The 15,553-nt window shown below is 40.3% G+C and overlaps 1 protein-coding gene across 1 annotated transcript in view; it reads left to right on the forward strand.

The window, feature by feature from the left end:
• ext1b (exostosin glycosyltransferase 1b) overlaps window positions 1-15,553 on the forward strand; it is a 127,181-nt gene that overhangs the window by 82,053 nt on the left and 29,575 nt on the right. The window contains exons 3-5 of the mRNA XM_079259124.1: window positions 5,734-5,827; window positions 10,084-10,191; window positions 11,379-11,498. Coding sequence (XP_079115250.1) covers window positions 5,734-5,827; window positions 10,084-10,191; window positions 11,379-11,498 — 322 coding nt within the window. The remainder of the gene's footprint in view (window positions 1-5,733; window positions 5,828-10,083; window positions 10,192-11,378; window positions 11,499-15,553) is intronic.

Genomic DNA, 15,553 nt, shown 5'->3' on the forward strand with positions numbered 1-15,553 from the left:
AGCAAAGCAAACCAGCCAAACATCTTAGAAATCCCTCACACCTGGTTATTTAAGAATTCGTGCTGCAGAACTGAGTTACGGGGACTTTCCAGACAAAATCTGGCAACTTCGGCTCAAGCAATGGCAGCAGGGCCAGACTTGGTATGAATGAGCTGTTAAGGGTATAGCTCACCACTGGCATGAGGCTGCCCAGCATTCAAATTATATACAGATTTTCTGTATGTATGAAGGTAATTTTGAATTTCATGTTTCTGAAAATGTTCCAGGGGTTGTTATAGGACTGTGAGTACTCTGTATTGAGCTAGGCTGACAGCACTACAGAGAGGAAAAATGGAATAACACACCGGCCGGATCCATCAGTTTCCCCTCAAAAGATCATTGTTGATGGGGCAGAAAGACCTGCCATGTTAAAACCTTGTTCCAGTCTTGTCCTCATTCAAGTCAAGTTGGAGTTTTTAGTTTTGTGGCAGGTATCAGAATAATGAAAATGATCCTTTAGCTCTGCTTGTGCAGACTGGTGCATGTTATCAGTCCAAACAATCAGCTGGAATTAGACTGGTTTGTCTATTTTTAAGTGTTTTGAGACAACTGACGTGCCAAAAGGAAGCAAATCCCCTCTGTATGAAGTTAACAAACATTAGGATATGTTCTGCACATGCTCATTTTGATTTCTATCTTCCACATCTGTTCTAACATCTGGCTCATCATGATGTGGTCTCATCTAGCTAATGTCATCTTTATATTCCCCACAGATTGTCCTCATGCAATGTTTTTTGTTTGTTGTTTTTTTTTTTTTTTTTTTTTTTTACTTCTATGGACTTTTCTTATTTATTCTAATTTTAAAGTTGCCAATTTATTTAGTCTTATCCATGTAGTTGTGCATGTCTGTGTAACCTGGCTGAAAAACTAGAATCTTAAAGGCACACTACGCAGAAATAACGCCATAAAGTGGTAAAGGTGGGTATAGCAATGATTTTAAAATGCCAAGCACAGCTGTGAAAGGATCGTGGCTTAAAAATGCTTTTACATATGAAGATGTTTTCTTCTGGGAGTGGATCCAGTGGCCTCAGGTGCAGCAATGATTGGCGTACGGGTAAGTTTAAATGGTATACGTCTGTACAACGTTCTTCTACAGCCGTTTCAAGGCATTTCTTTGTCAAAAAGCTAGCTCCGATCAAATACAGTCACAACTGCAGTGTTAAAGATCAAGAATGTTCTCATGTCACACACACAGTTGTTTATCTGCTCAGACACAATGGTAAAAATGGTGGCAACTGTCATTCATGTGGACCTACAGCTTGTAGATAAAATGGATCATTTCTATGAGAATTGGAAAAAAAAAAAGTTTTTTTTTTTTAAGTAATTAATTACAAATAGAAGTCTTAACTTTTTTTTCTGCCATTGACCCTTAAATTTGTTACTTTCTGCGCCTTTAATCTCACCATTTTCTCTGTTAGTTGCCATCTTTTGAACCTCAGTTCTGTCCGTTTTTGTTGTTGTCATCACAGACTTGCACAAACAGCTTAGACTTAGCCAGCAATAACAAACCAATCTCTGGTTTGTCATGGGCTTGACCACAGAAAGCCTTTTTGTTTGGAGATGCGGACCCTTGTGCCATTCCATGCTACAATGCTAATTGGAATTAGCATAAGCTGGCTAATGAGCGCTAATTAGGCTAATGAATGAGTCACTGAGCATACAGCAGCAGAGGAGGAAGACGGAACGAAATGGACACGCACACATCTGGATGCAGTTTTACAGATGCTGACATGTACTCTTCCTTATAGCTGTGGGGTAAACAAGTGGAGAGGAGGAAAGTCAGGGCACGTAACAGACACAAATGTAACCACACACACACACACACACACACTGCTGATGCTTCTGAATTCATCCCGATACGCATGTGTGCACAGCACACATTAGCACCCTCAAACATGCACACACAGAAACATGTGTGCTTACTCTCATCAAACAGTTAGCCAGCAGTACATTTAGCCTCCACATCTGTCACTCTCTCATGGGAACACACAAAACAATATGCTTCAACTTGCACACTTGTGTTTATGGGGGAGCATGAGCTCCTGTTTAATTACTGCTGGAATCTGCCTTTAAACTGTTCAGGAGTTACGTGGAAGACAAATGAGCACATGTTTTCCATCCACAATGATAAGCTGCTTTTATGCTTCCTGATGTCCTTCTGTACAATCAGGTCCACTGTTGTTGTCAGGGAGCACAGGTTGCAGAGATGGGTGCAAAGTAATAAAGTAGGTCTCCTGCTTTGTGTTCCGACCGTCGCCAGTCTACCAGAACACCCATTCTTCCATGGACACACACTGAAACTCACTTTGGAACACAAAGAAATTAGTGAGTAAATGAAGAGGAAGACAAGAGAGAGGTCTGGGAGGATAATGTAACAACAGTCTCAATAAGCAGCAAATTGGATTTTTTTTCCCTCTCCTTTCTCTGAGACAATCACATCAGTTGTGGTTGTTTTTGTTTCATCAACCCAAACCCCCACAGTCAGAAGGGGAGATGGACAGTCTATGTTCCTGTGTGGCTCCAGAGAAACATGAGGCAACACACCATGTGCACATGTAGGGAATCTGAGCTTTTAAGCACAAATTTTTCCCAAATGACATTATTTTTTTATCTCTATTTTACAACATATTAAAGCTATAATTGTTCACTGACAGTGTGACGTAACCTTGTGTTGAACCAAAATCTCTTTTTTTTTTTTAATATATATAAAAAAAATACGCCTTTGATGTATCAAAATACAAATTTTAAGACTCCTTGTTTTATTTTGATTGTTCCAACCCTTTCCATTTAGCCCTTCGAACTTTGGTGGGATAAGTTGTCTCTATTCTAATAAGGGTCTTCTGCTATCCAGATGGTCCCATCACCCCTGTTGAAAGGCATAATTATATGATGAGTTTATCTGAAGCCATCGACAAATGCAAAAGCTAAAACGGGAAATGAGTTGCAGAGCTGAAAGTTCGTCATTTATGATGCAGGATTTATTGTCTCCTGCCAGTAACATTCAGTACACATGGCATAAATATCACCTCCTGCGTTGCGTTTATGACACTTCATTTCCGTGTAATTAAGTTGCTGCAAATTAAGCCACTTAATTTTCTGAAACCATGGCAACGTAATAGATTAGAAGTCTTTAACTGCTGCACGGTTGTTGGACACGGCACAGTCAGTAAAGTTTTGTTTTCTACCTGCGTTGTGCAGTGCACGCCTGTTGGATTTGTTCCAAAAATGTTGCTTGTCCCTCACTAACATGTTTTATTATTTATTTACCTTACCAAACTTTCATTAAATGCATAAAATAACAAGCACAAACTCATCCTGCGGTCATGCAGCTAACTTCATTCCCACTGACATCCTTTTTTATAAGTAAAATCCTCAGAAGCCCGAGGTAGCCGCATTGAGATTACAGAGCACAGCAGGTGAATCGTGTAGGAGGAAGACGGCTGTCACGTCAACATCCTGTAAACCTGTGATTTGCTTTAGAGACCTTGAAATGTCCCATATTTGCTGAATTACAAAATAATAGAAGGAGACTTGAGTTGGTCTTGCGACAGGTTGGATCAAATGGAGACAAATGACGACACTTGTGTCGTATGTGACAGGACAGACACAGTGCAGTCATCTGCTAAGACTTGTTACAGGGCTGTTGCGTGTTAAATTCCCCATTTAAATTCATTGCCATCAGACGCTGGTCTGTCTTGTGGGTTGTTACACACACACACGCACACATATACACACATATATACACCGACCAGAAAGACAGCTGGTGTGGAAATATGGACTAAAAGAGCTTCTTCATCTCCATCGGCAGGTGACGGAACGTCAATGTGAGGGTGTGCAGCTGTCGGCCGTTTGCTCAGCGTGCGTGTGCGCTAAGTGTGTTATGTGCTGCACAGAGCGTTATGCATGTAGGTGTGAATAAGGGTGGGATTTTATCACCAGGTGTCATCTCCCCTGCACATTATTAGAGCTCGGCTAAAGAAGAGACAACGGCAGTTTGTTGCCAGCAACATCAGCAGTCACTGTGTGTGTGTGTGTGTGTGTGTGTGTGTGTGTGTGTGTATAAGAGAGAGAGAGAGAGAATGTAGAGTTTGGCTCCCAGCTTTGACCTGTCAGCTCGATCCATATGCACAGGAACACACCAAAGGCAGCATCAGCAATCACTGTCACTCCTCTGCACAAGCTTCAGTACATCCACAGCATCATCAATGGAGCAGAATCTATGAGTGTGTCCCGTAACCTTCACCTTGTTTGGACTTTGGGAAAATAAAAGGGGATTTTGTGCCTGGCAATTCTTTTAACCCAAAACCCTACAAAATTCAGGATTCCTTTTCTTTTTTATCTCGGCTGCATGTTGAGATAAAATGTCTTGTATATTTTAAAATATTTAATCTACTATCATTGATGCTTTTTGTCACATTGTGTGTCCTTATTACAACGGCTTTAAGCAAGTAAAATGCTTCAGTGATAACAGGGACGTCAGTGAAATTTTGCCTTAAAAATATTATTGATCAATCATTAGAATCTCTGTCTGTTGCCACCGACAGGAAAGACTTTCCGCAGTTTATCCTGCATCGCCTCTTTGTTTTCGCTCCGGCCGTATATTGCTTTCCTCTCTCCTGTCGATACTACAGATCTGATATGAATGTGTCATTACGGATTACCCTGCAGCTTTATATTCTGCGCACTGTCTCCTCTAAACAAAACGCTCTCTGCAGAGCTGTTTTGTTGTATTTTGTCCTTCCTCCTGTGCACTTAACAAGATGCTTTTTTGTTGTGTCCGCTAATGTCTGAGATGGTGCATCTCCTGCAGACACCATCCACATTTAATTACCCCGACTGCCGCGAGTTCGTGTGTAAAACTGGGCTGCTGTTTAAAAGGTAGCGAATGATGATAAAACAAGAAAAGCAGAAGAACGAGAGAGACAATAGGTGATGAAAGAGCATGCGGTGGGTTGAGCAAAAGAGATTTCGAGGAAAAAAAAAGAAAACAAAACAACTCCTCCATGAATCCACTGATGTAGCATAACACAGTCCGAACACACACCTGTCAAAACATGGTAACATATCATAAACAGAGAAAGTGATGCACAGAAACAGACCGTTCTCTACTTCCGTCTCTAATGCACACACACACACACACACACACACACACACACACAGAGCCAGCTGTGCTGTGGAAGCAGGTGTCGCTCTCAGCTCATTACCCCTGGCAGGGTTGATCACCCTGTTTGGAGAGCAATAAGACACACCTCACTGGAGAAATGGAGGGATCAGGGGGCTGGAAGAGGAGGAGGCGAGGGAGGGAGCATCAGCCTCCTGGTTGCAGAGATGGAGGGGCTGAAAAAGGCAGCGAGTTGAGGGGGTTGGTGGTTTTCCAAGATGTGTGTGGCTGTTGAGATGGGTGGAGAGAAGAAAGGTGTAGTGGAATGAAAGGACACACACACACACCCCACATTCCTGATTTAGCTTTGGTTCATTGTGTTTTATGTTGATTTTTCAGAATTGAAATATACAATTTATATCAGATTTCTTTAATGCCAAGTGGAATATTAGAGCATATTAATGCATAGTTACAGTTTAATAGCAGCTCATTACAGTGAGACACAATGAGGCATTTACATCCTGTACTCCTGTGATCTGCTCTTTTCAACGTGTCAGTTAACTTACTTCATGTGCGTTTTGTTGTCTTTACAGATACGACTACAAGGAAATGCTCCACAACTCCACCTTCTGTTTGGTGCCTCGTGGCAGACGGCTGGGCTCCTTTCGCTTCCTTGAGGCGCTGCAGGTAAAAGAAAAACCACTCACAGCCATTGGATCCACTGTTAGTTCAACTCTACCTGCAATATTACTGGAAAGAAAGAAATTACCACCAACAGAGATTTGTTTTAATGGTCCCACCTCTAGAATTAAAGTAACATTAAATCATCACCTTCAATTCCAGCTAACAGTGTAATTAATATAAAGATAATATAATTAGCTGCTGCATCTTACCTCTAAATGCTCATTAAATTTATTCAGCATTATTCAGCTTCTGCACGATAGAATTCTCATTGGTTGTAAAATATAAACAGAAGCAGAATTTCCCCTGCAAGTGAAATTGACGTTTCATGGATGCACATGTGCTCATCAAAATTCCAGTCAAATAATCTTGTGGATTTTGATTTTTATACATGTTAATATTGTGGTAATTTGACATTTTTATATATCGTGTAACCCAAGTTAGAGCCATAATATAAATAATTGGGATTAATATAATATCGTTGTTCTTTCTTGTACTGCACCATCAGTACAATCCTATTAACTGGAATTTTTGTTGTATTAATCCACGCATCCATTTTTTTTTTTTTTTTTTTTACCACAAGTTAGGTTTTCTTAACAACACCAGGCAGGTATGATGTCATCAGTATAAGCTGAGTTTAATGAGATGATTTTATTAACAATGTATTTTACTGTTTTTTATAGTTTAATTCAGGTGATCTGTATCACAATAAAAGCTATAATACAGTTTGGGGTTAAAAAAAAACTGAGCTCTATCAGTCAGTCACGTCTGCAGAATGGTAGAAACGCATCCTGCGTCCTGGTTTAACGCAGCTGAATCACGGTGATTATACTGACGGGACCACTCATCCCCAAAATGTGGTTTACTAAATTAATGCTTGACGACGACACGTAGAATCTGTTCATTTCTAGTTATTTTCTGTTGGTGGAAAATATTTAGCTCAGTATTTACGCACCAACTTTTTTTTACCCCTCTGTTCATTCATATCTCCACCTGCGCTGCATTTTTCTGCATTTTCTGCACCATCCCTTACCTCTCCTTTCCAAACACCACTGTCCATGGAGTGCGCTCACAACAGTGCGATTATCTCCCTATCAGCTGCCACACATACACACACACACACACACGCGCACACACACACACACACACACACACAGCACACTTACTTCACTCAGGAGTGAAAAATGCCCTCTCCTCTCCTTCCTCCATTTGTCTGACTCACACCATCCATCCTCTTTGCACCATACAGATTAAGATGAAGGGAGAGAGTCTGCAGGTTGTCATGGCTTTGCATGGGGGGAAAAAACTATTCCTGTTTAGAGGTCAACTCTGTGTGTGTGTGTGTGTGTGTGTGTGTGTGTGTGTGTGTGTGTGTGTGTGTGTGTGTGTGCGTGCGCGCGCGCGCGCGCAGTTCGAGGAATTTTTCTTCTGTTTGTATATATCTGTATGCCTGAGATTGTGTGTTTTTCTGTGTGTGTGCGCTGCAGAGCCCATGAGCCAGTTCTGCTTTAGCTGACACCTTTATGACCTGGGAGTGACAGGGCCGTCATTACATCAAACTCCCACCAAAACACACACACACCAGCTGTTCCCTCTACTTCTCCTCTCATCCTTCCATTCCTCTGCCACTCCTTTGCCAAAGGTCACATTCGGCTTCACTATCTCCCTTCTTTTCATCTTTTTTCCCTCCATATCCGTGTACCACTTTCTTCTGCCTTTTGATCTTTTTTTTTTTTTTTTTTTGTGCCAGATTCTCTTTTCCCTTCACCATCCCTCCTGCTCACCGCTTCTAAGTCTTTCTACAAAAATCAACACTGTTATCATTTTAAAAGTGATCAAAAAGTGGCCATGCACAGTGTGACTACCTGATGATGAAGCCTCCAGACCCTCAAAGCGTGCTCTTTAACTTTGATATTCAGACTTGTGAATGATTTAAACATCTTAAAATTTTTAAATAAACACAAACAAACCAAGTCATCAAGATATTCCTTTAGTGCATTTTTAATTAGTGTTACTGCTGTGGAAATAATTGGGCTTTTTGCTCATCAATTCTTTATTTTTTGCTACTTTCACAACAAAATGATGGCATGCTTATCTTCCGAACGGGTGAATTTTTCTTTTAGATCCATATCAAGCGGCTTAATGCCGAGTTCTTCACTATCTGCTGCTACACGCTGTTAGCTTGCTTATCTCGATGGTGTGCTCAAGCTTATTTTTCTTTATCTTGGGACTAATCTGCTGTATATAAGTTTGCCATTTGTTCTAACAACATATATTTATGAAAGAATCAACAAGCATGCATATGAAGCTAATGTTAAAGTTCCTATTTGCACAGTCTTTTGCAGGCCAAACACCTTCAAAAGACTGCAGTGGCTGCAGGATTATAGCTGTATTTATCTATTAAGGGCTCTGTTTAATTAAATGTAATTTTAGCTTAACATATTTTGTCCACCCGCTGCTTTAAATGCATATTGTGCAGAATATTTGTTAAATCAACATGTAGACTTGCTTATATTAGAGTAATCCCTTTCCAACCCATCATTTTTTCACCATAGGCAAGTGTTAGTGGATTTCCCTGCGTGCAAGCTCTTAGCTGGTAATTCCCCATTTCTCCTTTTTTTTTTTTTTTGTCTGCAAGACTTTTATTGGCTTCCATGCACCTTCTGCTCAGAGGATGCATAAACAACACTAGTCCTGCACTCAGTGGCAACTCCAAACTCATGGCTGTAAGGATTGCAATATCAAACTCAAGTCCTTGAAGAACACTGTCCTGCAGGTTGTAGATATTCCCCTGCTCCAACACATCTGACTCAAATCAAACAGATCCAACAGCTTGTTAAGTTCTGCACAATGACCCATTAATTTGAGTCAGATGTTTTAAAGCATAGAAACATCCAAAATAGGGGTTTCAAACTCCAGTCCTCGGGGCCGCAATCCAGCAGGGTTTCATTGTTTCCCTGGTCCAACACACCTAAATTAAATGGATCAAACAGCTTCCTGTTAACTTCTTCACAATGACCCATTCATTTCGGTGAGGTGTGTTTGACCAGGAAACAAAGAAAACCTGCCAGATTGCTGGCCTCGGATTTTAATGTGAGACCACTGATCTAAAGAAAAAATGCAACACAAAACCCTCAAGGGTCATATTTTGACATTCCTGCATTAAGTTTAGTTATTTAAGTTTGCACTACATTTAAAAGTTTGTAGACAGTTAAATAAATGGCCAAGTATCCCTTGAATATTGTTATAACTTCAGTCTCACTGCCATTAGGAACTTAAGCCAGATGTTTTATTTAAAAATTAGATTTAAAATAGCCCCACCCTCCCCACCCAAAAAATTATTCCACATAAATGTCATGTAATTTTCCCTAAAACAAGCATCGTCAACTTTTAAAGATGAAATTACATCAAAGTGGGGTTTAAAGGTTACTCTTCCGCCCTCTAGTGGACCAAAATAAAGTTAATATGCGCTTTAATCATACTACAAGTTTGAAATTCAAATCATCTTGATATTTGCCAGGATGCAGTTGTGAAAATCTTTTTTTCCACATTTTAAGGAGAATCCACACGGACATTTAAGAGCCAGGGTTTGTTTTGTTTAACTTATTAATATTGCATTGCATTTATACCAGCAGGGCCCATAATTCATAGTGACTGAAACTTTAACTCAAAATAGCAGTTATGAGGCGGCTGCCTTTAATGCTCCGCCACTGAAGATGAGCTTTTTGATGAGATTCTCACTCGGTGGCAACATTTAGTCCCCAGCTAATAAAGCTGGCAGCTACAAACAGACATTATAAAAACCCTGCAATAAGCCTTCATCCTATATGTCATGATGTTGAGGTGGTGTCTTATTGATGTTTTCCACCACATTTTCATCAAATCCCACATCAATGCTTGAACTTTTGCAAGCTTGTGGATGGATGGTTTGAGCATTTACAACATGGGCTACAAAGACCTTGACAGCAGAATGTCTGTTTTACTTGGAAGGACTTTTATATCAGTGTGTAAATTCTCTCCTCATTTCCTGTTATTGTCTTTGCACTGAAGAATCTCATAGAAATCCCATTGAAGATGACCCCTAAACTCAAAGAAAATCCCCGTTCTGCCAAAACAAATAAACAAAAAGGGTCACAGCGCAGACAAATCAGAAAAGTTCAACCATTGTATGAAGAGACACAGCAGCCATGATGTGGCAACATCAGCTTGTATGTTCAGGATGACATCCAGACTTTGTGTGTGTGTGTGTGTGTGTGTTACAGGCTGCATGTGTGCCGGTGATGCTGAGTAACGGCTGGGAGCTGCCTTTTTCTGAGATCATCGACTGGAACACGGCCGCAGTCATCGGCGACGAGAGGCTCCTGCTGCAGGTACACGGTCATGCAGACTAAACTCTGAAAAGAAGCTCCTCCCCCTCCATTAAGATCCAAAATCTGCTTTCCTTCTGTCTTTCTGGTGAGGAAGCTGTGAGTGAAACCAGACACAAATTGGACTCCAATCCCTTTTTGGATCCTCTTTGGATTCCTGATCCAAATATCCCTGCAAGGCTGAAACTGTTATTCTGGCGGATGAGAAAATAGAATGAACAAATGAATTTGATTGGAGTTGCTTGAACTTTACAGAGAGAAAAAAGTAATTACATGCCAATTAAATCTTAATTAGAATGAAGTATGCGATAATATTGTTTGACGTTGGGTTTAATGTGGAAGCAGCAGCAGCAAATGTTTTTATTCCTGGATCATTCTGTCAGTACATAGTTATAAGAAACACATCAGTGTTGGAGTGCATTTGTAATATTTTGGGTATTTAATCATAGAAAATATTATAAAAACATTACATATGCTTTAAATTTACCCCTCATTAAGTTGTCAATTTTAACTAAAGCAAGGATAATGTTGCAATATTGACACTAAACAGTTAAAAAAAAATAAAATAAAATAAGATCAAACTTCTGCTTTGCTTAAAGAAAATTCATCCAAGGTCCTTGTTTTTGTTAAATTCCTTCTTCTGTGTTTTTTTTTCCCGTGAATAATTTTTTAGGAATTGCTACATGGTGGTATTTATTCCTCAGGATGAGAAACGTCTGCTAGATGTAGATGTTAGGTCTGACTGGGTCGGGCTGGAAGGAAAAGTCTGATGTGTTTAGTAAACAGTCTCCGGCTGTCTTGCTGACACTTGGATGAGAATCTCAATACTTTCACAGCTTCAACAATGCTCCACTGGTATAGAATCAGGTTTGATCCTGTCCTGTAAATCACCACCAAAAAGCAAAATTTAAGTGTCAAATTGAGAAACCTCACAAAGATTGTAAAAATTAGCGCTCAAGCTGAACTGAATTGTGTTTGACTGGATTTCCATGACTTTCTGCCTTTTTCTTCTTCTTACCAACTCTCTGTGTTGTCATGGAACTCTTAAGTTGTTGCCATGGGATTCAGGAGCAATAGTTTGCTTGCATCTCCCCTTTTACACCATCTGCAAACACTCAGTGATATCTGTTTCCTCACTGCAAAGTCTCAGCGCTGAACACTGACTGCTGTTTACTTTTTGTTATTTGCAGATTCCAACCACGGTCCGCTCTATCCACCAGGACAAGATCCTGTCCCTCAGACAGCAGACTCAGTTCCTCTGGGAGGCCTACTTCTCCTCTGTGGAGAAGATAGTGCTGACTACGCTGGAGGTGAGGATTCAAGCTACACATTCACCCATCCATTACACACCATACCCACAAAGCAAACCTGGCCTTTTGGCCTTCTCTGCTTTCCTCCCTGCTCCCTCTTCCTCCATCGTCAATCTTCCTCTCTAAGGTCTGCGGCGTCCCTGCAGACTCGAATCTCTGCTCTAAGCTCTGGCCTCTCTGTTGTCACTTTCTACAAAGCTAAAAGCAAAATAAGCTGAACCAAACAGTTCAGAAAGAGCGAGAAAGAAGAGCATCTCAGAGAGAGTAGAAGTTGGTTGATAACATTCAGGATCTAAACCGGTGACCTTAAAGTCTTCGTCTGCCTAAATACAATTCCTATTAGCTGGGTAGGCTTGGAGGATGCCTGTAAAAACAGTTTGTAGTTTTGCCCTTCACTGAGAACAAAGCTTCAAAGAGAGTGAACTGTTTTTCAGCCAACCTTAATAGTGATTTATGGTTTTCAGGAAGCTTTCATAAAGTTCTTATGAAGTTTTTTTAGGTCTCTAAGGTCACTGGAAACTTTTCAAATAGCCTCTTGTGATCCATCTCTGCACTTTGTGTCTTCAAAATGGTCCCTCTTTTTTCTAGAGCTAAAGCTAAAAGCTGAGTGCTGGGGCAGGGCTGAAAAAATCCACTTGTTTTATACAACATGACATTCAATCACGTGTAAAATAAAAAGATCTTTTAACTTTTTATCCAAGTGATTTCACTGGAAGATGAAGTTTGAGAGTGATGCAGAAGAAGAAGAAGAAGGAAAAGTACATAGAAGTAAAAAAGCAAAGAGCTTTAGGAAGGTGTTAAAAAATTCTCCAATCTCTTCATAAAGTAGAAATAATTAATTTGTTTCAGATTTTTAGCGTAACCTTCGCACCATCACCATTAATGCTGAAGATGTTTTAGACCCTTTCAGCAATCCAAAAGACCTTTCTAAAACATTGATTACCTGATGTGCCATATTTTAGCATCGCTGACAGATGCTTTAAACTGCAAAAACCCGACATGTGAACTTGTGAACATGAATATCTGTACGAACACCAAGAAACTTTTCAGCTGTTGTCTTTGTCCACGTTGAGCCTCTTGCTGCATCCTTCAGTCGACACCCAGAATGTGTGTCCTTGTCTTACTTTGTTTATTTTCTGACCAATCAGTAGTCTGCATTGTTTCCAACGCTTTACATTACATGCACAAGGCTGTGGTTGATGTAGCTCCTTACCAGTTAGCGAGTTCCCATTCACAGGTTTCAACCAGCATTATAAAGAGAAGATATCAATAAGCAACCATCCAAAATCAGATACATGTTAGAATAAGGATCAGATCCAGTCTCCAAAACTGAAGGTGCTAGAGAGGAAAGATGTTTTGGGATTTAACCCATAAAGACTCAACCCATGGAAAAATTAATCAGATAAGTCCCATTTTGTGACTCTTTATTAGTCCCTTTAACAAAATGCAAATAAAAAGTATCTATATTTTTAGGCATATTTACCATTTATTACAATGTGATATGTCTTTTTTTTTTTTTTTTAGTGTAATTTGCTTTCTGGTGTCCATCAAAGTGCAGAAAACAAGTATCCGGTTGTGTTCCACAGGATTTAGAGCAAAGTTTGTACCATGAAATGATGCCAAATGTCACAGAAACTTTATGTATCATATGTGTCAGACTGGGTTCTTATGGGTAAAGTTACTTTACATTACAAACATGGCTATGCTCTGGGTCTCAAGCCTGCAATCGTCTTAGAGACAATGTCTGTCAGAGAGAACATCAACCAGATGTAAATCCAGACAGTGGTTTCATACCCAAGCAATGGCTACCACGATGATGGCTCATGCTACTTCTGTAATTGTACAGTTCATACAAAATTTTAAAGCCCTAAATTTGTTCTTTCGTATTTGTTTTTCACCACAGCTAAAGAAAAAAAAATCATGATTCTTGAATCATGTTGCTGTTGGTTCATTTAGCTTGGGTGTACTGACCAAAATAAATGAGATTCAGGACTTTTAACAATAAGAAGAGTCGTGCAATCCTGCTACATGCAGCAGAAAGGATTACTTTGGCGATTTTGGGCTCAAACCTCCAAAACCCACATTTTTCCTTCCACATCACACTAAGGCTGGGCGATTAATTAGATTTTAATCTCAATTACAATCTGGGTTTTCAACGGTCACAAAAATAAGTCATAATAAATACATTTTTTTTTTTCTCTTTGCAGTTTACTCTCATGTAAGTTGCCAATCAAGCGGCACTGGCATTGCAGCTGTGCTGTAAACTCCTCCCACAGCCGCTTTGGTTTCATTCAACCACTGTTGCCAACTCAGCGACTTACTCGCTGGCGACTTTCCAAACACTCTTGCCGACTTTTTTTTTTTTGTTAAAAGTCACTAGCGACAAATCTAGCGACTTTTGATGGACTTATTGGAGACTTTTCTGGTGTTGTGGCGACTGACTTGAAGGCACATATTGTCCTGCAGTTACTTTAACGAACGAGCAGTGGGAGCCTCTCCCCATCCTAAAACACTCACGGTCGGCCAGTCTCAGTGGGCTCCAGCTGCTGGTGCAATGTAGAACAACTGTGGAATTCACTACAACATAGTTTATATTTATCTATACAGTTTACATCAAGACAAAGCTTCATGTTTGTTTGTTTGTTTTCTAAAATTTATGGAATCCTAAAGACATAGTTTAAAAGCCTCTGTTTAATGTTAAATAAATGATTGTTGTTAAAGGTAATGGATAATTGTGTTAAAAAATGGAGATCACAGTTTCAGTCAAGATAATCACGATTATTATTTTTACCATAATCGAGCTGCCATAAATCACACCCACATATGCATTAAATAAGTTAATAAAAACTTAAACCGTTCCTGGAAAAGCTGTCGATCCAGCTAATCTCCACCTCTCAGGTTTGGACCTAAAGAAATCGTTTCTAGATGCGGAGATAAAACACTGATCAGATGCTTCCCGCTGCGGTTACAGAAGTCTGGTTCCTTCTTCAGTTAAGGTCTCCATCATACATTTAATTTCCTTTCTTACTGTGTCGCTGAAGCCCCGGAGCAAGACTCCCCTTGGTGTTACAATCTCACTAACAGTATTACCTCCCTAATCTTCCATCTAAATTTCACATTTTCACACACATTCTCCTGCACACATTGTATGTGATGTGCTGAGACCTCTGTATTCAGACTTCAGCTAGTTCCACATCTCTGTTCTGTTTCTTATTTAACCCCGCTTCATTGCAAACTATCTCTCTCTCACACACACACACACACACACACACACGCAGTCTGAAGAAAATCTCCATATGTCGAGATTTGTCTGCCAGACTCACACGGCACCTCCCAGGCGTTACCCTGGTGACATGCTGTCATTGCTCAGACGAGGAAGGTAGCACAGCAAAAGCCTCCGACTCACTGAGCGTTTGTGCTCATTTTGAATAAAATGTTTAATCCCGACCGGCTGTCCTGTGAAAATGAGGAGAGAGAAATGGGTGGGCATATGTAAACGCTGTGGCCATAGCACCCCCTCCCCAACATAATGGGTTTATTTATGGTTTTAAGCCTACGCACACCTAGAGACACCTCGACTACAAATCTAAACATAAACACACACACTGCAGTCGTTGTGCACACATGTACAAACTAAACTCAAGGTGCACATGTTTTTATGTGACAAATTCAAAAACTGTACTTGTGGACTACACTCTTAAGGAAATGTGGTTAGTCATGACTTGTGATGGTTGCGGTTTGGATGAAGAGATGGTGCTTGCATAACGTCAATGTCCTTAAACATGTAGAAAAAGAAACATGGGGGGTTTTGGCAGTGGCAAGCTAGCGGGCATGAGCCGTGTTTCCTGTCAGGAAGCAGCAACGTTTCAACCAATCACAAGGTCAATATTGCCGGATCCATGCTGCCGGTACAACTATTAAAGTCACCTATTAAAGCTGAGTCCACAGTGCGCTCACACAGAAGCAGGATTTATCTATCATGCTCTAATTGGTTGATTGTGGCCGTTCTGAGGTGAGATTGAGTCGTCCATCATGTCCAGCTGAGGGCTGCCGAC

The sequence above is a fragment of the Telmatherina bonti genome (genome assembly GCF_933228915.1).
Source record: "Telmatherina bonti genome assembly, chromosome: 19".
In the NCBI taxonomy this organism is placed as follows: Eukaryota; Metazoa; Chordata; class Actinopteri; order Atheriniformes; family Telmatherinidae; genus Telmatherina; species Telmatherina bonti.